The sequence below is a fragment of the Neoarius graeffei genome, chromosome 27 (assembly GCF_027579695.1).
Source record: "Neoarius graeffei isolate fNeoGra1 chromosome 27, fNeoGra1.pri, whole genome shotgun sequence".
Lineage (NCBI taxonomy): Eukaryota > Metazoa > Chordata > Actinopteri > Siluriformes > Ariidae > Neoarius > Neoarius graeffei.
The window spans coordinates 44,911,620-44,938,201 of NC_083595.1; the positions used below are offsets into that span (position 1 = coordinate 44,911,620).

The 26,582-nt window shown below is 41.4% G+C and overlaps 1 protein-coding gene across 1 annotated transcript; it reads right to left on the reverse strand.

The window, feature by feature from the left end:
• Positions 1-829: 829 nt before the first annotated feature.
• Positions 830-25,847, reverse strand: lpcat2 (lysophosphatidylcholine acyltransferase 2). The gene is made up of 14 exons (XM_060911932.1): positions 25,639-25,847; positions 20,714-20,856; positions 17,709-17,926; positions 14,920-15,032; positions 14,181-14,241; positions 12,902-12,960; positions 10,898-10,932; positions 10,362-10,416; positions 9,939-10,021; positions 9,706-9,831; positions 6,805-6,958; positions 6,558-6,656; positions 6,169-6,310; positions 830-1,406 (listed from the first exon to the last, which is right to left on the reverse strand). The coding sequence occupies exons 1-14, from the start codon at positions 25,741-25,743 to the stop codon at positions 1,225-1,227; spliced, it is 1,575 nt and encodes a 524-aa protein (XP_060767915.1). The 5' UTR covers positions 25,744-25,847; the 3' UTR covers positions 830-1,224.
• Between the last annotated feature and the right edge of the window lie 735 nt (positions 25,848-26,582).

A 26,582-nucleotide genomic window follows, 5' to 3' on the forward strand; every position in this document is an offset into this window, starting at 1 on the left:
TTGAAATTGTGTGTAGTTACAAGAGTAAGGAATGTAGAACCTACTGACAGGTCCTGGGAGTTTCATGGGTTAATCTTTATAGCTGAGTGCAAAAGGAGAAGTTAGAAGAGATATGCCAAGAAGATATTGCAAAGGGTTTGTATATAAATAAACCACACACACACACACACAGTACTGTGCACCCTATTTTTTCATTCAAATTTGGTTATAGATTTCTATTTTATGACTTCTGCATTATCGAGTCAGTACAAAAATATTTTAGAGTCCAAACGTTCGTTTTCCAGCACTAAATTAAATGTTACAGAAAAAAAATGTTTGTATCTGAGCAGCATATTTCATAAAAGCACATTTTTCAGATTAAAAAAGAAAACATAATGAAGGCTGCTGGGTTTTGGTGCAAAATGAAGAAGCGAGTGTGACAGTCAAAGTGTCCAGAAGAACTGGGGCTGGTTCTGGAAGATGCTCAGGAAAACCTACAGATCATTTCCGCATAAAACTGCACGTGAGACGACTATTTTTTTTTTTTTAAGCAAAGGGTCGTCTCACACCAAATATTGACTTTGTTTCATTTATTATGGCTTACTGATTACTGTTTATAGTATTTTATTTTTTAAATGTTGGAATAAAATGTCTTTTGCCCTATGGGTATGCAAACGTGCGCTTGACTGTACAAGTTGTAAACTCTGGAGCATTAATGTTTATGTAATAAGATTCTTGTTTGCATTTCCATAATTAATGCACTTTCTGTAATTAAAAAAAAAACAAATTGCGTAGCTCCTGATCACAAAATATCACAATGTTAATCACAGTAGCAATTTGCAGTAACACATCAGTCTTTGTATGCTTTTAATAAAAGTTAAGCGAGTTGTAACATCATCTAAAATTGGGGGGGGGGGGGTGTGTGCATATATTTTGTTTATACAGTATAGTTATTTATAATTGCATTATCCAAGGTCACCAAGATGAGGATGGATTCCCTTTTGAATCTTGTTCTTCTCAAGATTTGTTCCTCAAGTCATATCAGGGAGTTTTTCCTCATCACTGTCACCTCTACCGTGCTCATTAGGGATAAATTTATATATGCAAAATTTATTTCTGGAATTTAAATATTATTTCTCTCAAGCTGCTTTGTGGCAGCAGAAATCTGCTTTTCTGTTTGCCTCACAGTGTAATCGATATTGCTTCACTCCTGATATAAAGTGCTTATACCATGATATAAGGCGCTTAGTCATCTTTCTTGTCTGAGTTACACTCTTCCTGCTGCTCACTGGGGGGACTCATCGAGGAGAAAGTGAGGTGTGAGATGGGTCCTTCTCCCTGGAAGCACTGGTAGCGCTGGAACTCGATGTATGTTGTGAAGAGCTTAGCATATTCGGGGTGAGTGTAAGCAAAGGAGAGAAACTCATCTAAGGAAAAGATGGCAGGAAAGAAAAATCTTTTAGTTATAGCATGTCAACATTCTCAATACTCGAGATACACTATCAATGATCTGGAGTTTCTTCAATATTATAACAGTTTAATCATTATTATTACTACAGAACATACAAAATAATATAAAAGCAGAAGTTAAAGGCATCACGCAGTGGCGATAAAAGTCGCATTATTCTGCACCAGAATGCTTTCGAGATTCGAAATAAATTGACCGTCGATTTTTCAAAAGCTTCCTGCGGTTGTAATCGGTCCTTATTTGATCATGCCCATCACTTGAAATTTTCCGCGTTCGCAGCGCCCCCTCTCGGTCAATGGAACAGCTGCGTGACGTCATACCAGTAACCACTCGGTGCAGTTGCAATGACGGACACACCAGAAAATAGGAGCGATGCTGAGGAAATTAGCTTTGATTTTACCGATACAGAAGAAGAAAATGGCCCACAAGTAGAGATTTTGACAGCTGAATGTCCTGGTGGTATCCAGCCTTACAGATTTGAACCTGAGCGCTCATCTTCAGAAGAAAATGAGGACAGTTCTGACGACGACAGAAACGAAGACGAGAATGAAGACCGGCGACTTGAAGACTTGTTTTGGTTGGTTTCTCTGACTAAATCACTACTTGTGTGTATTTTTAAAGACCATTTTCACTTGAATTAGAATGCTGTGTGATTAATCTATGATTATGTGTAATACTGATAGCTGTAGGGGGTGAAAGTATAGCTAGAAAGATTGAATTCTAGCAACTTGACAGCTTGCGATCTCGCGAAATGCAGTGGGCCTTCTGATACAGTAGACCCCTTGATATTCCAGTTTTCATCATTTTCCTTTTATTGCGGTTGATTTTAACTTGATATTCAGTATGTTATAGGCTGGTAGTATTGAGCTTTGTATTGTATTGTTTAGTAAACGTACAATCGTCAGTAATAAGTGATAATTATTAGTTAAAGGCAGCTCTGTGGCATAAATCTTTCAATTAATCTTCTGTCATCCATTTGCTAAAATTATGTACCACGTGTTATCAAGACAACACTTCATGTGACAAAGAAAGATATGACAAATACATAAATGTATGAAAATCATTTTGTACAATTAATGATTGATACATAGAAACACTTAAAACGTGTGTGGCAGCGGGGGCGTGGTCAAGCGCCGGTCTGTGACAGGAGGGCGGAGCCAGGGAAGGTGAGTGGCAGAATCATTACACCTGATGGTAATTAACCTGTGCTTTGTGTGTTTTCCCAGTCACCGCGCCCTATGTAAGGAGGCAGAGGGAGAGTAGAGAAGAGCTCATCCCGGGACAAGAACACAGTGTGTATGTGTTTCACTATCAGATTAAAACTGGCGGTTATACTGAAAAGTCTGGCAATAAAAAGCCTATTTGCATCTGAAGCATTGTCCTGCCGTCCTCTGTGCTCCACCCACACTTCAGAGAGCTCTACAGTGGTGCCAAAACCCGGGACAAGGTGGAGCACCAACCTCGCAGCCCCATGGAATCCTCCCTGTTCGCGGACCTGGTCCACGCCCTCGCCACGGCTCAGCAAAGCCAGCACCAGGCGCTCGTCACGCTCCGAAAGGAGCAAGAGCGGCGCTTCGAAGCCCTGGTGCTGGCCCAGCAAGAAGATCGCGAGGCGTTCCGGCATCTCCTCGCGTCGGCGGGGTCCACCAGCGCCCCGGCCGCGGCCCCGTCTCCCCTCACCGTGACCAAGATGGGCCCGCAGGACGACCCCGAGGCGTTTCTCACATTGTTCGAGCAGGTCGCCGAAGCCTCGGGGTGGCCGATGGAGCAGCGCGCGGCGCGCCTCCTCCCCCTCCTGACGGGAGTGGCGCAGCTGGCCGCGCTATAATTCCCCGCCGGCTGGCCTACGCGGACCTTCGCCGGGCCGTCCTCCAGCGCGCGTAAGCGCTGGCGCTGTTGTTCTGGCATGCGCCCCACGCGCTGGAGGACGGCCCGGCAAAGGTCCGCGTAGGCCAGCCGGCGGGGAGTTATAGCGCGGCCAGCTGCGCCTCTCCCGTCAGGAGGGGGAGGAGGCGCGCCGCGCGCTGCTCCATCGGCCACCCCGAGGCTTCGGCGACCTGCTCGAACAATGTGAGAAACGCCTCGGGGTCGTCCTGCGGGCCCATCTTGGTCATGGTGAGGGGAGACGGGGCCGGGGCGCTGGTGGACCCCGCCGACGCGAGGAGATGCCGGAACGCCTCGCGATCTTCCTGCTGGGCCAGCACCAGGGCTTCGAAGCGCCGCTCTTGCTCCTTTCGGAGCGTGACGAGCGCCTGGTGCTGGCTTTGCTGAGCCGTGGCGAGGGCGTGGACCAGGTCCGCGAACGGGGAGGATTCCATGGGGCTGCGAGGTTGGTGCTCCACCTTGTCCCGGGTTTTGGCACCACTGTAGAGCTCTCTGAAGTGTGGGTGGAGCACAGAGGACGGCAGGACAACGCTTCAGATGCAAATAGGCTTTTTATTGCCAGACTTTTCAGTATAACCGCCAGTTTTAATCTGATAGCGAAACATACACGCAGTGTTCTTGTCCCGGGATGAGCTCTTCTCTGCTCTCCCTCTGCCTCCTTAAATAGGGCGCGGTTACTGGGAAAACACACAAAACACAGGTTAATTACCGTCAGGTGTAATGATTCTGCCACTCACCTTCCCTGGCTCCGCCCTCCTGTCACAGACCGGCGCTTGACCACGCCCCCGCTGCCACAATGTGTTTTAAAAAAAATTTTTTTTTTCTATCAATACCTAGCCATGACCTTGAAATCAGATCCATTGATAACAGTCACAAACAGTGTTCGGTGTTCGTTGTTACAGCCAAACACAATACACCGATTAGGCATTTTGTATCACAGAATATTAATACATCATTTCATAGTGTTTTGAGTGTTCAAAACTATCCACAAACTGAATAAATCCACAAAATTCGCAATGTAAACAACTCTGGTAAACGCATGCTATAGAGAAAACATGGGGACAGGCCAGCATCACCCAAGGGAGGTTACTGGTATGACGTCACACATAAGTTGACCTAGTTAACAGCTGGCTGCCTAAATTTGGCTGTGCGCGTCAACTTTAAATGCTTGTAGCGGGCGCATCGTGACACTGAGATCGCGGGAAACCGAGGGGCTTGAATAACCCACCAAACCCGACATTTTGACACATGATATAGCCTGATTGCTGAAATTACCGCACGACGCCTTTAAATAAAGAAACAGCAATGTTTGTGATGCTTGGTCGCTCTCAGGTCCTAAAGAGACTCTAAAGTTTTATTGGAGGTTGAACATATTAAGCCTATTGAGAGAAAAAAAAAAATAGACAGTGCTAGTGTTAACTTAATGTGATGCCTAAAGTGTCTAATTAGCATGATAGAATGTTTTTAACCTTTCTTTAGATTAGATCTATTCTAGATTGTTAAAATAAGGTCTTTTCTAATATTTCTCAATTCACCAGACAGTTAATAATAGATATTTATTTTTTTCGTGGTCCAAATCCCGCGCTCTGATTGGCTGGTGAGCGGGTCCGTATCTTACAGTACGGACCCCAGTTACGGACCCCGGTTACGGACCTCTGGCGACTCGTTCGTTCACAACAAACATAGTAGCATTTTTTGTCAACATTTATCTTTTTTTATAAGATTTATTTATAATATCAAAAATCTTATAAATTTTTGCCAGCATTTTTCAGGAGAATAGCATTAATTTTACAGCATGGATAGTGATAACGACAGTCTTCACAGCGAAAGTGAGTTTTACTACCCTGAGGAAGAAGAAATAAAAGAAAACATTTCAGGAGAAAGCTAAAAACCTGTAATTTGCTAACACTGAGCAAAAACATGGCTGAATCCTGAATGACTCCTATTTGTATAAATAGGGGACTACATAGGCGGCAAAATGTAGGTTTTTTTCCTGCCATGGAAGTGCACTTGCATACTGAGGAGGAAGCAATTTGCATTACAGCCGTGAACGAGGATTCAAAATAGCATTCATTTTACAGCATGGATAGCGAAAATGACAGTGTTCACAGCAAAAGCGAGTTTTACTACCCTGAGGAAGATAAAATTAAAGAAAACATTTCAGGAGAAAGCTAAAAACCTCTAACGCCAAGCAAAAACATGCCTGAATCCTGAATGACTCCTATTTGTATAATTACATAGGCGGCAAAATGTATTTTTTTTCCTGCCGTGGAAGTGCACTTGTATACCGAGGAGAAAGCAATTTGCATTACAGCCATGAACGAGGATTCAAAATGGCGGCTCGCCTCGGTTTTCCCCTTTCAGGCGCTCTCATTTTCTGTTGGAATTTGGTAAAGAAAAAAAAATATTATTTACCAGCTTAAGGTCGGTCTGTATGGTGAAATACCGTGACCTCAGCCTTGAATACTGACCTCGGCCCTCTTTCAAGACCTCGGTCACGGTATTTCACCATACGGACCTCCCAGCTGGTAAATATATATATATATATATATATATATATATATATATATATATATATATATATATATATATTATTTATTTTTTCTCCCCACTGTACTTGTATACATGACAAAGAATCTTTGTTTCTTTAAGATTTAGGCTGCATGTTGTAAAAGGTCATCATTTTATTCAAGGCCATAACATGAACATGGAATTCTGAGTTTTTGACAAAGTGTAAAATGTAAAGTGTCTTTTTTTTCAAACTGAAGGAAATACAGATTAAAAAGAAGAAAGCCAAGGGGGTGCAAACTTTTGCACTGCATAAACTGTATACTCACCATATGTGATATGATCTGATCCATCAATATCAATCTCATTGAAGAGTTTGGTGACGTCAAGATCGCTGACACCGAGAGTGGAGCGTAGCAGGCTGGCAAACTCATCTCGAGTGATGCTGTTGTCCTCGTCTACATCAAAAAGCTGAGGCAAAGTATGACAGAGTTACTGTACTGCTATACATCAAACACACACACACACACACACTTCCAGCATTTCTAGCTTTACACTAATCCAAAAGGTCTTCAAAAATACAAAGTCCAATGGTTAAGCTCTGGGTTGGTAAATTAAAATGAAAAACATCATGACTACAAACACAGGAAGTCTCGTTGAATCAAATTTTGGTTTGGTTCATAAATAGATAAAATACATGTAAGGAGTGGGCAGGTACCTTAAATGCTGTCTGGATGACTTCATCTGTGTTCGCTGGTTGACACAACACTGTCATACCAATGACATATTCTCTAAAATCAATGGTGCCATCTCCGTCCTACAATGTAACATGGTTTGGTAAATGGTTTATTAAATCTACTTAAATGTTTATATATACACCTATCGCACTATAATATTTCTGTCTAAATGTATTCAGTATGGTCAATACTTTTATTGTCGATCTTAAATATGCAGTTCACACACACCCTGTCAAAAAGAGCAAAAAGCTCCTGAAGCACAGGACTGATGGGCAGCTTGAGAAAACTAGCAAACTCCTCAATCTTAATTCGACCTCCTTTGCATGAGTGGGCGATGGCAGCAAAATTCTCCAGCTCCTTATGCATGTTGGCCCATTTCAGACTGAGGGAAGTAAAATTAAAAGAATTAAAAAGAAAATTATATCACACACACACACACACACACACACACACTTTGGACTCCAGATAATAATTAAGAAAAAAAAAGAAACAAACAAACAATCCTTGATGTACATAGCATCTCAATCCCCTCAGAAGTCTGTCAGGTTAGCTCCCGTTAGCAAGTTGGCTAGTGTTAGCAGGACACTGTATCAACATTGATGTACATATCACCTCAATCTCCTCAGAAATTCTGTCAGATTAGCTCTAATAAGCTAGCTGGCTAGTATCAGCAGTGAAATGTATAAAGAGTAATGTACATGGACCCTCAGAAACCTTGTCAAATTATTTCCCAGTAGCTAGCTAGCGTTAGCAGTAGAGTCGAAATACAGGGATGTACGGTACAAGGGCCCATTGTTCCCTCAGAAATTCCTGTAAGATTAGTTCCCATTAGCTAGTTTGTTAGGGTTCGTAGTATAAACAGTGATGCACATCCTCAATCCCCACAGAAATCCCATTAGCTAATGCTAGCTAGTAAGCTAATTAAAGCTGTAAAAATATACAGTGTATGTATATACAAGTGGCAATTATTTCTTTCTTCAAACAGAAAAGGTGCCCTATGTGGTTTGTATTAATTTCATTTAAGAGGTTATTAAAGGGTCCAACACTCAGCAATTTAATAAACAAACAAAAGAAGGTTGCACTAGTAGCTGTGTAGCTACATTTTTAAATTTGACTACTGATTAAGGAATTCATAAGTGCCTGTGGTATTTTGCCTACAGAATGCTGATCCTGTGTAATGATTAGAATAACCTCAGTGAACATGCTTATTGATGTCCTGACCGGAACCTTGGTGTTTTGTTTGGGTCAATACTGAGGTATGAATATAGATGTGCATATTCAGTATTAACTCCACCCTGCACAGGCTTCACTTTGAATATGACCCAATGTCATTATATAATGCATATATACAGTTAGGTCCATATATTTGGACACTGACACAAATTGTATTTTTTTTACCTGTTTACTGAAACATATTCAAGTTATAGTTATATAAAATAAACATGGACATAAAGTCCAGACTTTCAGCTTTCATTTGAGGGTATCCACATTAAAATTGGATGAAGGGTTTAGGAGTTTCAGCTCCTTAACATGTGCCACCCTGTTTTTAAAGGGACCAAAAGTAATTGGACAATTGACTCAAAGGCTATTTCATGGGCAGGTGTGAGCAATTCCTTCGTTATGCCATTCTCAATTAAGCAGATAAAAGACCTGGAGTTGATTTGAGGTGTGGTGCTTGCATTTGGAAGATTTTGCTGTGAAGAAAACATGCAGTCAAAGGAGCTCTCCATGCAGGTGAAACAAGCCATCCTTAAGCTGCGAAAACAGAAAAAAAACATCCGAGAAATTGCTACAATATTAGGAGTGGCAAAATCTACAGTTTGGTACATCCTGAGAAAGAAAGAAAGAAAGAAAGAAAGCACTGGTGAAGTCATCAATGCAAAAAGACCTGGACACCCACAGAAGACAGTGGTGGATGATTGCAGAATACTTTCCATGGTGAAGAGAAACCCCTTCACAACAGCCAACCAAGTGAACAACACTCTCCAGGAGGTAGGCGTATCAATATCCAAATCTACCATAAAGAGAAGACTGCATGAAAGTAAATACAGAGGGTTCACTGCATGGTACAAGCCACTCATAAGCCTCAAGAATAAAAAGGCTAGATTAGACTTTGCTAAAAAACATCTAAAAAAGCCAGCACAGTTCTGGAAGAACATTCTTTGGACAGATGAAACCAAGATCAACCTCTACCAGAATGATGGAAAGAAAGAAAAAAAAAAAAAAAAAAGTATGGCGAAGGCGTGGTACAGCTCATGATCCAAAGCATACCACATCATCTGTAAAACACGGCGGAGGCAGTGTGATGGCTTGGGCATGCATGGCTGCCAGTGGCACTGGGTCACTAGTGTTTATTGATGATGTGACACAGGACAGAAGCAGCCGGATGAATTCTGAGGTATTCAGAGACATACTGTGTGCTCAAATCCAGCCAAACTGATTGGTTGGCGTTTCATAATACAGATGGACAATGACCCAAAACATAAAGCCAAAGCAACCCAGGAGTTTATTCAAGCAAAGAAGTGGAATATTCTTGAATGGCCAAGTCAGTCACCTGATCTCAACCTAATTGAGCATGCATTTCACTTGTTAAAGACTAAACTTCAGACAGAAAGGCCCACAAACAAACAGCAACTGAAAACCGCTGCAGTAAAGGCCTGGCAGAGCATTAAAAAGGAGGAAACACAGCGTCTGGTGATGTCCATGAGTTCAAGACTTCAGGCAGTCATTGCCAACAAAGGGTTTTCAACCAAGTATTAGAAATGAACATTTTATTTACAATTATTTAATTTGTCCAATTATTTTTGAGCCCCTGAAATGAAGGGATTGTGTTTAAAAAATGCTTTAGTTCCTCACATTTGTATGCAATCATTTTGTTCAACCCACTGAATTAAAGCTGAAAGTCTGAACTTCAACTGCATCTGAATTGTTTTGTTCAAAATTCATTGTGGTAATGTACAGAACCAAAATTAGAAAAATGTTGTCTCTGTCCAAATATTTATGGACCTAACTGTACATTATATATAATGTATATGAACCCATATACATATAATATTATTAAGTGATACAACCCCCCCCAAAACAAACAAACAAACAAACAAACAGTGAAGCCTAAAAAGTGTGTTTTACTTAAGTTTTTTGCTGATCTTGGTGAACTCCACTAGCCCAGCCTCCATGGGCAGAGTCAGCTGCCCTGCTGATATCATCAGCCGACAGTCCTCAAAAGTGTGATCTGTTGTGGGCACTCTCAGAGACCTATCAAACCACAGAAGTTTATCAGTACTGTCTTACTCATATAGGGAAACTAGTGCTGCAGCACACACCCCTAGAGCCAGTGCAAACTTGTACTTTTTGTTCCTTACTCTGCCATTTGACTTCTCACAGACTGTGCAAATTTTACAGGGTTATTTTTCTCTTCTTCACTGGGAATATATGGAGGAAGGAACTGAGAGAAAGAGAGAGAGAGATCATGTCATGTATATATTTCAGAACATTTTATTCAAAACTATCAACATTCACATGAAAGTTAATGAATCTTCAAAGTTCAAGTAAATACAAATCAACATTCAATAATATATTCAAGCTACATTTTAATAGAATTGTGAAGTTGTCCTTTATGCATCTTTCTCTGATTTTTATGGGACATTAAAGCTACCGGTAGCTATCTTTGAAGCTTCATTTGTGGGGGAACCCCTATATATTTCAGTTGACTATACGTCTTCTGATGCAGTTTGCAGGTCTGAAAGAGAAGCTAAAACAGACAAGTAGACTCGGCAGTAGCTAACCTCAATTTCCACTGTTGTGTAGAGCTGACAGAGGGTGAGGAGAATCAGGGCCCGACTGAAACAGGAAGCAGCGATGTTACTACACATCCTCAAGAAGGAACTAAAACCAAACTAAATATATATCATTAAACACAACATTAACTCAATAGCGGTCAGTTTGAATTTTCCTAAGAAATCTGCAGTGTGTATGGATTTCATGCAAGTGTGGATATAATTTGGATAAACATGGAAAAGAAATGAGCTCAAAAGAAAAGCTTTGAATGTGTTATCCTTCCATCTCTGTATTTTATACATATCAGAAGCACACAAAACAGGAAAATGCTTGTGTTGCCTGTCCAGTGAGGATTATTCCCCGGAAAGTAGGACTGGAAAGTATGACAAGCCTCAGAGCTCATTATAGGGCTAAAATACAACCCAGTTACAGCAGCACTTTGAGAGAATATTTTACATCTAGAGCTGAGAAGTGGGCCAGATGAAGATCGACATCTTAAACAAACTTAAATCTGTGAACTGTTAACTGAATCTTCAGCACTTACAATGAAGGGCCTTGCCATGTCCATGTTACTGTATCCTGAGGAGCAGAAAAAAAGATTCTTAATGACGGATTTGTTTTTCTCTGAATAAATTTCAGTTAAAGCTAGACGGCCTTTTGATTTCACAAAATCAGTGAAATTTAGTTCCCTCTGAAATGTGGTCATTGTGATATGTTTATTTCTGTAATATTTCACAAAATATCAGGTCATTCTGTGGCTGGGAAGTTATTTAATTCGAGGGGATTAAAGCAAATAATGTGCATGAAATCGCTCACTTTGCGCAGTCAAGCAGACAGAGGAAGTCTGGTGTGCACATGCGCAGGTTTACCTTCTTCTTTTGGGTTTTACAGCAGCTGGCTTCCACAGTGTTGCGTTACTGCCATCTACAGGTTTACCTTTGACCGTGCACTGACAGTTACATCATTCTGTCACTAAATGAACAGCTCATCACACAGAGGTGCTCGCCGACCACCAATATTTATTAGTTTGGTCCTGCGTTTCCTTTCCTTCGCAACGTAATGTCTTTTTTCCTCGCTTTCCATTACTGTAGTCGGTCTTTCACATTTCATTCGCACACTCACATCCTCCATTTTTCTCTCCTGTTTCAAATTTGTATCCTACAATGCCTTGTGTGAACGGGGAAAGCCCACCACGTCATGCATGATGTAGTATCTTCAATTGCGTCATGGTGAAGCAGGAAAAAAAAAAAAACAGAGTTTAGGGCCACATGACCCTAAATTCATTAATTGTTCTTTAAAAAAAAAAAAAAAAACACACTAATAAAATTGGAAGTCTGTGATTTGAATTCAGTAGCTTTCAGTCCATTAAACAAAAATAATTGGGTGTCAGGGAAAATTCTTTTTATGACCTACACTTAGGGCGTATTCACACCTACGTTGTTTGGTCCGGACCAAACGACCAAACGAACCAAATTTCCCTTGGTCTGGACCTTTTGGGTTGGTCTGAATACAAACCACCGAACTCTGGTCCGGACCAAACAAGCAGACCGAGACGGAGCTGCAAGGTCAGACTCGGTCCGGACCAAAGGAACCCTGGTGCGGACCTTTTGGAGGTGTGAAAGCAGACCGGACCTAATCCGACAGTTTTGCTTTTTTGTACCTCGGGAGCTTCTGTCGTTTGTCGAGCATTATGGGAAACAGAGTCTTGACACTCCACCACAAAGCGCAAACACTGTTTCAGTTGTCAAGGGAACCTTACAACAGTCGTTCAGTCATTCAGACCAGTGGTAGGCTAGACTACAGAGTACAAAAAATGAGTAGGGGGCAAACGTGGGCCGAGGAAGAAAGGTGTACCCTTGTGGATATATATCCACATATCTGAGCTTTTGGAGAGAACACACAAAAATGCCGACGTGTTTGCTGTATTCAGTGAGAAAATGAAGGAAAAGGGGTTCATGCGCTCCCCAGAACAATGTCGGCTAAAAGTGAAGAAACTCCGTCAGACCTACATTAAAATCAAGGACATTCTTTCAAAAAGTGGCGGTACTAGCGACTTGTGTAAAGAGCCATAACTGTCACAACATGATGTGCGCTCATCAGTGCTATCCTTCGTGACTACTTTTGAACTTAACGCTTTGTGCGCATGTCGTCTCTGACCAATAGCTGAATGACCTCAGGGTGCGTGGCTTTGTTGACAGATTTTGGTCCGCTTACTAAAACGTACAGTGTGAAAGCGAACCGCACCAAAATGAAAAAAAAAACAACATTTGGTTCGGACCAAAGCAAGTGAACTATCGAACTATCCTGGTCTGAATACACCCTTAAAATCTGAAAGGCAGTCTAGCTTTAAAGATTGGATTATTCTCATTTTTTCAGTGTGAGATGAAGTGATTTCAGCAACAGTATGTGGTACTGTATGTGGTCAAGGTCAATCAATAGATGTCTTTCTATCATAACAATAATTACTTCTTTCTTTTGAAAAGGGCTTTTGGCTGTAGTATGTAGTCTGCACATCTTAACTGGAATCAGTAGCGTAGTTAACACATACCACTTTGTTGGGGTATCTGATAAGCACTGGCTGAACAGGGACCCCTGGTAAAAAAGCACCTGGGAAGGGAAAAAAAAAAAAAAAAGAAAAAAAAGTTTTTATATTCTCATTTTCAAACACACTCAGATCCATTGAACACTCTGTGTAAATACAAGGGTTAAAAAAAAAAGAAAGAAAAAAATAGTTTACCCTGTCCTTACTGCATTGCTGTGATCGGATAGGAGGGAAAATTCTGTGCTGCTGTGGTAACTGTGTGTCACGAGTATCTACTGATCAAACTTCTCACCTTCTCACCCAACTCCTGATAGGCCTAACACCTGTCAGCAGTTTCGAAGTTTATCTTGAGTAACTCGAACGATATATATCCACCAGTGGCTTGCTAGGCTTATCCTGCCTTCACCAGAGCCCCTTTAGCTGCCCCTGTCCATAGACAAGAGCATTAACCAGGATGCACCACGACGAGGTGGAACTGGGCTTTGGTACTGATCAAACTGTGTCCTAGATTTCAGTGCCCTATTTGTCCTGCTGTGTAGCATGAACTCATTTAGTCAATCAAAGTTCTTTAGTTTATATGACCTCAGATGATGGCAATAGTGGCTTAATGGTTGCTGGGGTATTTTATACCCCATAATCACAAACCAGATTAGAAGGTTATGATTTCAAGCCCCAGCATCATCAAGATGCCATTGTTGGGCCCTTGAGCAAGGCCCTTAACCCTCTCTGCTCCAGGGGTCTGTATCATGCCTGACCCTGCGCTCTAATCCCAACTTCCTAACAAGCTGAGATATGAGAAAAAGGAATTTCATGTGCTGTAATGTATATGTGACGAATAAAGGCCTCTTAAATTCAATCGGTTATAAACATTTTGAACTGGATGTCCGAAATGCTTAAGCCATCTAAAATACAATGAACTACAACTAAATATCCACTGTTCTGTATAGTATAAAAGAAGGACATTTCTGGTACGAAAATCTCATTTAAAAAGACCTGTTCCTGTTTTAACATCTTCTGTAAGAGAAAAAAAAAAAAGCCCACCAGAGTCAGTTTCATTACATCTATTCAATTCAGTTGCTCCGGATGTTGAAATGTCCCTGCTCACCAAAGGGACATTCTCATATTACTGAATATAAAGTGCAGCCACTTGCGTAAGCTGATCCTTTATTCATTTATTTATTTGCTGTTTGGATGACTTGCATACATCAATGCTAAGACCAAAAATAATTACAAATTATTAATACATATACAAATGCACAAGTTTGACAAGAGCGTGCATTCTTACCTTGTTTGAAAGTAATGAGACAGGATCTGTTTGTGCATGTTCCTTCGGGGAAAATCAGCAACTGAAATATTTTAAAGAGGGAGTGTGTGTCGATTTAAAATACATTATGTCTAAAAATTTTGCTTATATTTTCATCAGAGTCACAGTTTTGTTACACAGACGTGAAACGTCAGGAATTCCTTCTTCGTGTACAGGAAGTAGGGTTTCCTAAAGTAATTTCCTGTTTTCACAACACACAGACTCAGAACTTCAAATTCCCCCATGTAAAGACAGGCTATGAAATGGTTATATTATATACAGGTGTTGCTTGAAAGTTTGTGAACCCTTTAGAATTTTCTATATTTCTGCATAAATATGACCTAAAACATCAGATACTTTTGCCACTCACAGATATGTAATGTTGGATCATTTTCCTCATAAATAAATGACCAAGTATAATATTTTTGTCTCATTTGTTTAACTGGGTTCTCTTTATCTACTTTTAGGACTTGTATGAAAATCTGATGATGTTTTTGGTCATATTTATGCAGAAATATAGAAAATTCTAAAGGGTTCACAAACTTTCAAGCATCTCCATCCAGCCATTATCTGTAGCCACTTATCCTGTACAGGGTCGCAGGCAAGCTGGAGCCTATCCTAGCTAGCTATGGATGAGAGGTGGGGTACACCCTGGACAAGTCGCCAGATCATCGCAGGGCTGATACACACACACACACACAGAGTATGGTTTTATTCTGACCTGTGGCCAGCGGCCTTCAGATCTGGCCCGGTTGTTGATGTCCGTGATTGTGATTTTGCGAGAGTCTGGGTCCTCCCGTGAGACAACAACAGGCTGCAGGCAGCGCAGAAATCCTAACAGACACACAAACTCTGAACTGCATGATACATCATACAAAAAAAAAAATCATATGTATGCACAATATCTGCGTAAAGGCGTTATATTTGTCAAAGCCCAATGCAACCTTCCACCAATCCAATTTTACTCCATATTTTTTTTTGCATTAAATCAGGTAAGGATAGAAATAAAGCATTCAGGGGCTTGCTGTTCTAGGAATATAATCAACATCACAATCTGCCAATGATGACATTTTTCATTAAAGAATGACATCATAATTTTTATTTCTTTATGGTTACGTTTAATCTTGGTGGTTACAAAATGCTGACACTACATACGCTTTCAGAAAAACGGTAAATAAATATCTCTGTACAGAAAACATCATATTAGTGATTATGCATGATTCTTTGGCTTGTTCACCAAACATTAAGTCCCTTTGTAAGTTGTTAGAAATGAAAACAAGATCATAAATATAAATCTGCAATTTGCCCAGAACTGTTGGAGCTGCTGTTAAAGAAAATCAGCACTTTCTACCCACCAGAATGAGCATTCAACAGTGCTGTGGTATACGTACAATAAGTATATTATTATTCTATCCACATTCCCTGGATATGAGCAATGGCACGCTCTGATTGGCTACTCTACTACTAGGATATCAGCTCATATACTGTGAGTAGAGAAAACCAAAATGGCGGTGTGAATCAAGTCAGATATATCACTTGATCAAGCATTTAAAAGAAACAGAAATAGCTAAAAGAATATAATTCTCCCCCCCCATAGCTCCTGTTCCACACTCCAGCCCAGTCGGTGGCAGTAATGCACCTTTAAGTTGGTTTGCCAGCTGCCAAAAAACCTAACGAAGAAGAAGAAAATGGCGGAGCATGTTGCTGAACAAACTGAGGATGAAATAAAAACTCTACTTGAAAACAAAACCCCCAAAAATACAAAAAAATAAAAAAAAGCAACAAAATATGGAATAAAAGTATTTGATGGTAAGAAGGTCTCTTATTTTTCAAGAATTATTATTACAGCATTTTTCACTAATTGCTACTGTCATTTTGCTGGTTTGTTTACATTCTAAGCGGAAATTATTTTGTTGGACGTTTTGTATAAAGTTTTTATTTATCAAATTTGCAAAAAATAATGCTCCATTTCTCAAAATCCAGTAAATGTGGATAGAATAAAACAGTTATTCTACTCAATCTTGTCGTACATGGCTTATAGACAAGTCAGTGCTACGCGCCTCGTCAGCTATCAGCTCATGTATGACTCAATTTCATGGAATAACTGTTTTATTTATATATATATATATATATATATATATATATATATATATATATATATATATATATATATCATCTCATTATCTCTAGCCGCTTTATCCTTCTACAGGGTCGCAGGCAAGCTGGAGCCTATCCCAGCTGACTACGGGCGAAAGGCGGGGTACACCCTGGACAAGTCGCCAGGTCATCACAGGGCTGACACATAGACACAGACAACCATTCACACTCACATTCACACCTACGGTCAATTTAGAGTCACCAGTTAACCTAACCTGCATGTCTTTGGACTGTGGGGGAAACCGGAGCACCCGGAGGAAACCCACGCGGACACGGGGAGAACATGCAAACTCCGCACAGAAAGGCCCTCGCTGGCCACGGGGCTCGAACCCGGACCTTCTTGCTTTGTGCACTACACCACCGTGCCGCATATATATATATATATATATATATATATATATATATATATATATATATAAATAAATAAGCTATATAATATACCTTTTAAAAGATATACCCCATTTGACAGTTAACCTTGTGATGTATAACTTTATAAAATCTACAGAATCATTTGCTTCAAGATCATTTACATGGAAAACAGTTTAATCTCTGAAGCACTGCTTAACCTTTACATTTCAACATGATCCCAAATGTCCATAACGAATACTGATTCCAAGCATTTATAATACCATTAATGATTTGGGCTCGTTTTGATATCAACTTTAGGTTTATAAATAGACTTTTCAGCTGATAACTTCAACAAAACAGACTTCATGCTAAAACTATAATGAATATCCTGGTTACACGGTTGTAGTTTGTGACTATATAGGACACAGTTACAGAAGCGAGTTATGTATCATGCTACATATCACCCAGATGAGGTTGGGTTCCCTTTTGAGTCTGGTTCCCCTTGAGGTTTCTTCCTCATGTCATCTCAGGGAGTTTTTCCTTGCCACCATCACTACAGGCTTGCTCATCAGGGATCAATTAGGGATAACATTAGCTTATGTTGGGGCGGCACGGTGGTGTAGTGGTTAGCACTGTCGCCTCACAGCAAGAAGGTCCGGGTTCGAGCCCCGTGGCCGGCGAGGGCCTTTCTGTGCGGAGTTTGCATGTTCTCCCCGTGTCCTCCGGGTGCTCCGGTTTCCCCCACAGTCCAAAGACATTGCAGGTTAGGTTAACTGGTGACTCTAAATTGACCGTAGGTGTGAATGTGAGTGTGAATGGTTGTCTGTGTCTATGTGTCAGCCCTGTGATGACCTGGCGACTTGTCCAGGGTGTACCCCGCCTTTCGCCCGTAGTCAGCTGGGATAGGCTCCAGCTTGCCTGCGACCTTGTAGAACAGGATAAAGCAGCTAGAGATAATGAGATGAGAAAATGGTGATGAAAAACAAGCACGTATGTGTTACTTACGGCCAAACATGGGAGGATGTAGATTCTCAGTGCGGGACACCACAGATGGCATGCCTGATATGATGCAAGTGATCGAGTCAAAGAATGAAGAATGAGGAGCAACAGCTAGAACTGGAGCCTCGCTGCTGGTGGCCTGTTTCCCTTTGACTATAATGCGAAAGCCCATTGCATAGAAACACAGTCGACCCAGAACCGCCATCACTCTATGACACAGAAAGCTATACACACACACACACACACACACGGTCATGCATGAGCAGAAACACACACAGAAGTAGCCAGTATTCTATAATATAATAAAAAGAATAAATATAATAAAAATCTAAACAGTAAAGGTCAAATAAAAGGTCAAATGCTCTCAGGTCTTGATGTTAATTTTGTGTTTCTGGTTTTGCTGTTTAGTTGCTTGCAATTTCTGTTATGTTATTGACCTGTACATTTATGTCTGATCCTCACCCACACTTTCACTCTGCCTGCAGCGCATCTAATTTGTTTGTTCAATGAGCATCAAAAACAGAACTCTTCAACCCCCCCAGGCATCATTTGATTAATGAGATCAGAAAAGACAACACTTCCTGTACTTCTACAGTGTAGTGCATTCACAGGAGCAGCAGTCTAACTGCTGATCAGGAGGTTTGATATCCTTGTTAGATAAAATGCCCATATCTTTACACATTTATTTCTTTTAATCCTGTATATAAAGTCTGTGAACTTCTTGCATTTGGAAAAAAAAAAAGGCAGGATTTTGATTTAGATCATAAGATACAGATGCAGTAAAAAACAAAACAAACAAACAAACAAACTTGTTCTAATCAGAGGATTACTGATTATATGGAATATTGATGAATTAGCTCCAAAACAAATTATTTTTTTAAATGACTTTTTTTCGTAAACAGCAAGCATTTCCTGTATACAGTATCTCTGCAACATCTAACAGCATCTCGTGGACTACTTTAGAATAATAATCTCAGAATGTGGGATTTCCTAAGAACAGTAGCCTACGCATACATTTTCAAAGAAGTGGGTCTTACCATGAATTACCTCTTTCGATGCAGGTCATGGTTCCCAGCATGGCAAGCAATCCTATTTTCCCTCTGTTTTCTGTGTGTGTGTGTGTGTGTGTGTGTTTGTTATTTTGACCTTGTTGCATTGTTTGTGTTACCTACGTATGTCTCATTTCTAGTTAATCACACTATGCATATATTTACAGTTTATATTCCTTGGTGTCGGTGGCATGGTAGTGTAGTGGTTAGCATGGTTACCTCACAGCAAGAAGGTCCTGGGTTTGAGCCCAGTGGCTGACGGGGGCTTTTCTGTGTGGAGTTTGCATGTTGTCTGTGTGGGTTTCTTCTGGGTGTTCTGGTTTCCTCCACAGTCCAAAGACATGCAGGTTAGGTTAACTGGTGACTCTAAATTGACCGTAGGTGTGAATGTGAATGGTTGTCTGTGTCTATGTGTCAGCCCTGTGATGACCTGGTGACTTGTCCAGGGTGTACCCCGCCTTTCGCCCGTAGTCAGCTGGGATAGGCTCCAGCTTGCCTGCGACCCTGCACAGGATAAATCTCATCTCATCTCATTATCTCTAGCCACTTTATCCTTCTACAGGGTCACAGGCAAGCTGGAGCCTATCCCAGCTGACAGTGAGTGAGAGGCGGGACACACCCTGGACAAGTCACCAGATCATCACAGGGCTGACACATAGAAACAAACAACAATTCACACACACATTCACACCTACGGTCAATTTAGAGCCACCAGTTAACCTAACCTGCATGTCTTTGGACTGTGGGGGAAACCAGAGCACCCGGAGGAAACACATACAAACTCCATACAGAAAGGCCCCCGTCAGCCACTTCTAGCACTAACCACTACACTACCGTGCTGCCCCTTTACGTACATATATACATAATATGAAGGAATAATTTGTTTATAGCAAAACTACACTTTTTTTCTGCGCATCTCTGACTCTGGAACATCTAACAGCATTCCCATACCTTAGAAATTGATATGCAAAGAATGTAGTGCTCTCTGGAAATACAGTAATATTTACACATTTTGGATATAGTAGGACTTTATTTCTAATAGATAAACACTTCCTTCTACCTGGTGACCCATAGATATGAGCCACATCTTTATAAATTATTTCATGAACCTGCTCAAGGGCAATGTTCATAAAGAATCTGGACTTAGGCACAGAATTAGGGTACAATAATGCCACTTTTCCACTACAAACGCGGCTGAGTCGGGCTGAGCCGTGCCGTACTGAGTCGAGCTGAGCGGGGCTGTTGGAGTTGCATTTCGACTACAACCGCGCTGAACCGTGCTGGCTGGAAGTGGGTGGACACATTGGGTGGAGTTAGTGAAAGTGGGTGGACGTCACGTGATGTCGTTAAGCAGCGCAAACAGTGACATCAGTGAGCTTTTAAGCGGTAGTCTCATGACCCGAATAGTAAACAATAAACATGGAGGACATGGAGTCGTTAGTGTTGCTGGTCTTGGTTCTGTGGCTTGTTGTCACCGACAACGCCAACAGATACTGACAAGAGCGTATAGATGAGGCGAGGTGCATAAGGCTTCATAATTCTCGTAATTCTCCTTCTTCCGGGTTTGCGGTGTTTACAGATCCCAGCGTGCTCGCGGGGCGTGTGTGGGCATGTGAGGACACTCCTCCTCACCAATCAGTGCACAGGGGAGTGTCTGCTCACGCCCCCAGCCTCACTCGGCTCGGCTGCTTCAGCCCCACTCCAAAACGGTGCGAGTTTTAGGGGCTAAGCAGGGCTGAAGCGAGCTGAGTCGTGCTGTTTTTTGGTAGTCGAAACGCCAGCCGTGTCGGGCTGAAGCGAGCTGAAGTGAGCTGAAAAAGGGTAGTGGAAAAGGGCCATAACTACACTACATGTAGTGTAGATTTAATGACTGCTACATCAGATTAGATGACCTTGAATAATCCTGCTGCTACATGATTAGTTTGTAATTGTAGACATTTGTAGTGGATAAATTATGCTTACCTCCTCCAGCCTGTGAAAGGTTCCACTTCTCCTTTGAGAGGACGCTTGAATGTGATTAGGGTAGAAACAAGCCATGCTACCATTAGAACCAGGAAGAGGAAGACAGAGCGCAGTGGCACGAGGATGATTCCCAGAAGAAAGCACTGAATCAATGAATACACAAAAGACACAGAGAAACAAATATAGCAGCCTATTATTGATTACCACAATAGACAAAGACATACAGTATGGCTGGAATCAATCGCATTTGGACTGATGTGAAGTGAAGCAGGTACTAGTATTGGGATTGATACTTGTCTAAAACACTGGATCGGTATCAATGGTTCAGTTCCATGCACTGACATATTTTATATAATGACCATATGTGATGTCACAGGGGCTAAGAGGTTAATAAGAGAACTGTAGCAGTATTGTTGAAGCAATGTCATTGTTTTTTTCCTAAGCAAAATGATGACAAATCTCAAGCATGTGGCAGATCTTCAACTGTCCAGTTGTAGTGACCTGGTGGAACCTGATGCGGTCTTCTGCTGCTGTTGCCTACAGCCACCTTAAGATTAAATGTGTCATGTGCTCTGGAGATGCTTTTTTGCTCACCACAGTTGTAAATAGTGGCTACTTGAGTTACCATAGACTTCCTGTCAGTGTGAACTTGTCTGGCCATTCTCCTCTGACCTCCCTCATCAATAAGAACTGTTGTTCACTGGATTTTTTTCCCCCTTTTTGGACCATTTTGTGGAAAGACTTGTGTATTAAAATCCCAGGAGATCATCAGTGTCGGAAATACTCAAACCATCGTATCTGGTACCACAACCTTGCTACGGTCAAAGCCACTGAGATCACATTTCCCCCGCCCCATTCTGGTGTTTGTTAATTAAACATTAAAGCTCTTGACCTGTATCTGCATTTTACTGCTACACTTGATTGTCTGATTGCATAACTGCATACAGGTGTACATGCATTCCTAAAGTCGTGAACATCATCAGTTCCCTTTATCCAGCACTGTTGCCAGGTCGGGGTCCATGTGGACCCTATTGATCCACATCTCATCATCTCTAGCCGCTTTATCCTTCTACAGGGTCGCAGGCAAGCTGGAGCCTATCCCAGCTGACTACGGGCGAAAGGCGGGGTACACCCTGGACAAGTCACCAGGTCATCACAGGGCCGACACATAGACACAGACAACCATTCACACTCACATTCACACCTACGGTCAATTTAGAGTCACCAGTTAACCTAACCTGCAATGTCTTTGGACTGTGGGGGAAACCGGAGCACCCGGAGGAAACCCACGTGGACACGGGGAGAACATGCAAACTCCACACAGAAAGGCCCTCGCCAGCCGCTGGGCTCGAACCCAGAACCTTCTTGCTGTGAGGCGACAGCGCTAACCACTCCACCACCGTGCCGCCCGTAACACAACATAAAACATAATGTAGGAGCCATTCCCTTAGTTTATTTACTTACTATGTTTTAATGCCTGCATTTTTGTATTTGGGGAGTCTGTGCCCCCTACAGGTCGAAAGTGACTATAAATTGGGAGGCTACCTGGAGAGGGTGTGGCTGACTGGGAGCACAGAGCTTTTGACCGTACCTGTTTGCTTGCTGTGACTCACTACTTTGAACATTGTGCCTTTAAATTTACCCAGCCTGTCTTTATGTTCAAAACGGCTAAAGGAGCCTGGTTTGATTTGTATTTTTGAAAGAAACAAGAAAGTAAACGCAAAACATTCTTTTTCAACTTCAAACGTTGTTTGTTTTGAATTTGGAATTTTGGGTCATACACACAAACACGAGTCAAAAAGATCATCAGTCACCACCAATAGGGACGAAACAAATGGACATTTTAAAATAGGAAAATTCGTCATTTCACATAACATACAACATGTAACATAACAAAACATAACACATTTCACATAACATAAAACATAACACAACATGTAACACATCACATAAAACATAAACACAACCAGTGTTGGGAGTAACGCGTTACAAAAGTAACGAATTACTGTAATGCATTGCTTTTTGCAGTAATGTAAGGCATTACAGAAAAAATTTGGTAATATTTTACTTGGTACAAATGTCAGTAATGCGCGTTACAATGCATTTTTAACCTGGAATGAAGTGGTGGGTTTTTTTCCTTCATACAAATTCGCCAAAATCACTGCGAGATCAGCAGAGGTGAAACGTTCATGCAAAATGTTTCACTTCCTTTTCCTTTAGGCTAGTCAGACAGAAGAGAGAGATGAGTGAACCTGCAGCTGATCTAATGTCGGATAGCCCATTCTCCAGATGGGCATATGCCCATTACTTTAAGTTTGTGAAAAATAAGGATGTGAAGAACATCGTAGTCTTTAGGTTTAGCACTTTGTGTGCTAAACCTAAAGAACTGTCCACTTCCCAAAATAGCACCAGTAATTTAACTAAAGATTTACAGAGGTGCCATAGTAACATGAAGTTAGCAAGGAAGCAAGCGGAGGATGAGAGTGGCGATAAAATCACAAAGCAGCCAAAATTAACGTTCTCCTGCTCTGAGATGCTCCTTCAGCCTCAGGAGGTGAGGAGACTTGTGGCAGAGGATGTTGCTGAAGATATGCTGACAGTTTGTTTACATTTTTGTCCTGTATAACTGAGTTTTTTTTTCTGGTCAGAAGTCAGACTAAAGTGATTGAGCTGCCTTTCCTTCGAGGGCTAATAGGCCTAAGCACTTCAATATCATTACTTTGATTTTGATTTTGTTATTTCTAATTCTGTTTTTTGAAATGTGACTGGGTAACCTTATAGCTAATAGTCATTGTCTAGCTGTGATTTAAAAGGCTTGTTTTTTTTCAGGCCAGTTTTATTGTAGGCTACGATTTGCCATAATATGTTCATTTTTGTTAAATTTCTGAAATGGAGTCATATTCCTTAGGGCTAATCTTTTTTTTTTTTTATGAAGCATAAACTATGCTTAATGCTGTAAACTTGAAAACAATAAAGGCATAGAAATGCTAATTTTGTATCCTGTCATATCTTTAGACATTACAATACAGTTCAATTAATGTTAATATGAATAGGCCTGGCGGCACGGTGGTGTAGTGGTTAGCGCTGTCGCCTCACAGCAAGAAGGTCCTGGGTTCGAGCCCCGGGGCCGGCGAGGGCCTTTCTGTGTGGAGTTTGCATGTTCTCCCCGTGTCCGCGTGGGTTTCCTCCGGGTGCTCCGGTTTCCCCCACAGTCCAAAGACATGCAGGTTAGGTTAACTGGTGACTCTAAATTGACCGTAGGTGTGAATGTGAGTGTGAATGGTTGTCTGTGTCTATGTGTCAGCCCTGTGATGACCTGGCAACTTTCGCCCGTAGTCAGCTGGGATAGGCTCCAGCTTGCCTGCGACCCTGTAGAAGGATAAAGCGGCTAGAGATAATGAGATGAGATGAATAGGCCTAAAGTTACAGTATTTCTATCACAATTTGCCAGACTTTCACCTTTTGTCTGTTCTTGCGATGATTGTTCCTTGTATTGTGCCATGAGCCATCACTGTGGCTATTATATTCTAGTGTTTTTAACCATAAGCCTAGCTCAGTCAGATAGAGTAGAGTGGGGGAAAAAGCCCCCGTGGGGTAATACGCCCCCGGCCTGTTTTACTCAAAATAACCACCAGATGGCGCAAAGTTACATTTCTATTGTTGCTATGGACTGGCTTGACAACGGGGATATACAAATATCCACTGTGGATCGCATATCAGCAACACAGCGGAGAGAAATCAAATTTCATGGTAAGTGATATAATTTTCAGATATCAGTAAAACTGTATTTAGATAGCTGCTATTTCGTCAGATATCACAGCTGTGTATGTGGTAAGAGTAGACAAGTCAGTACGTTAAATAAAAAATACATTAGGTATAAAAAGTTGAATCACATTTTGAAAGTAAGACCCTTTTTTGTAAAAGTGTAGTCTGTGGGGTAAAACGCCCCCTTAATGGCGGGGTAAATGGCCCCCAGGGGGCATTGTTTCCTTTTATCATAATTACTGTATTTCATTCATTTCTGAATAGCAGATACATAGTTTTTAATAGCATCTCACTTACCTGGTTGAGTAAAGCAATACAGTTTGAACTTAATATTAAAAATAATTGAAATAAAAAAAAATTGAAATTAAAATGCAAAATATAATAAAATAATGCATCTATTCATTAATTCAGGGATATGTTCTTGTTTCTTTCACATTATAGGCTTAAGTAAACACTTTTGCTATCCAAACAGCTTTTTTTGAGTGAGGGGGCCTATTGCCCCCCCGCAGGGGGCCTTTTACCCCACGGGGGTGGGGGTGTAAAAGGCCCCCTTGGCACAATGTTTGTTTTTGTTAAAAAATATATATATTAAGTATTAACTTTAGGCAAATTTTAGGTGGCATTATTGTTCATGCCACTGTTGTCAAAAACTATGATTAAAACTAAACACATGGTTCATTTCAACTTGGAGAAAAACTGAATTTTCCTTGAGGAGGGCTCTTTTCCCCACTCTACTCTACCACAGCACCTTCCACTGGATGTGTGATGAGCTAATTGAGCGTCTTGAGCTACATTTAGATTGCCAAATCCACACTTCCAGTTATTTTGGTGAGAGTAACTTAAAAGTAATGCAATAGTAGTGTAATGCCTTACATTTTAAATACAGTAATATTGTAATGTAACTAATTACTTTAAAATGACAGTAACAAGTAATAAATAATGCAAAACAGTTTTGAAGTAACTTGCCCAACACTGCACACAACATATAACATAGCAACATAACATAAGTATATCTGAATAATTAGTGGCTCTGGAGGATCAGTATGTGCACGTATAGTCAGTGATGTAAAACATTAGACTTCATACCATCCGTGCGTTTCCATTCCTGGGCAGATGTTGCGGAAGTAAGGGTAAAGAGAATAAGCAAAAGCTGCACTCACTTTGATTTTGTCGCATTTGCTCAGTTTAGAGTCCAGGCGGAAGGGATTGACCACAGCTGGGAGCAGGAGAGATTCCTGCCTGGGAAACACTCTTTTAGGAGGCATCTTCAGATGATGGGCATGTTCCTGCGCGTCTGTATGGTTCAGTAAGAGACGCACAGTCACTGCACTGCACTGCACTTCCTCCTCCTCAGCGCCAGCAGCTGCGCACAGCATGCAACAACTCTACAACCTTTGCGTTCCTGCGTTTCCTCCTTTTTAAGGAGTCACCACTCCATCCAACTCCCATATTGACCCGCCTCTAGCTTTAAGCCTCTAATCCTCTTCTGAGCTGCACAGACATGTCTTTATTAGTTTGCTTACAGGAGAATGGGTATAATAAGCCTCTTACATGATGATACAGAAAAGCAAACCATAAACGTTTGAAGTCACACTGAATATGTGGGATTTTTTTTTTTTTTAATTGGAAATAAGGAGAAAGTTTTAGAATGTTGGACTAGAAGGGCTGCAAAATAAATCTTGGACGCCATTTCAGATCACATGGGAAATATCTCATTCTCATCTCATTATCTCTAGCCACTTTATCCTTCTACAGGGTCGCAGGCAAGCTGGAGCCTATCCCAGCTGACTACGGGCGAAAGGCGGGGTACACCCTGGACAAGTCGCCAGGTCATCACAGGGCTGACATAGACAACCATTCACACTCACACCTACGGTCAATTTAGAGTCACCAGTTAACCTAACCTGCATGTCTTTGGGGGAAACCGGAGCACCCGGAGGAAACCCACGCGGACAACATGCAAACTCCACACAGAAAGGCCCTCGCCGGCCCCGGGGCTCGAACCCAGGACCTTCTTGCTGTGAGGCGACAGCGCTAACCACTACACCACCGTGCCGCCACATGGGAAATATAAAGATTACTATAATACATAAGTCGGTCAGAG

Excerpts from the sequence above, each read along its gene's own strand:
- lpcat2 (XM_060911932.1), bottom strand. The coding sequence starts at position 25,743 with ATGCCTCCTAAAAGAGTGTTTCCCAGGCAGGAATCTCTCCTGCTCCCA. Across the intron at positions 15,033-17,708 it reads ACATCCTCCCATGTTTGGCC|GATTTCTGCGCTGCCTGCAG; the intron begins GTAAGTAACACA and ends TGTGTCTGTTAG. Across the intron at positions 1,407-6,168 it reads ATCAGATCATATCACATATG|ATGAGTTTCTCTCCTTTGCT; the intron begins GTGAGTATACAG and ends TCTTTTCCTTAG.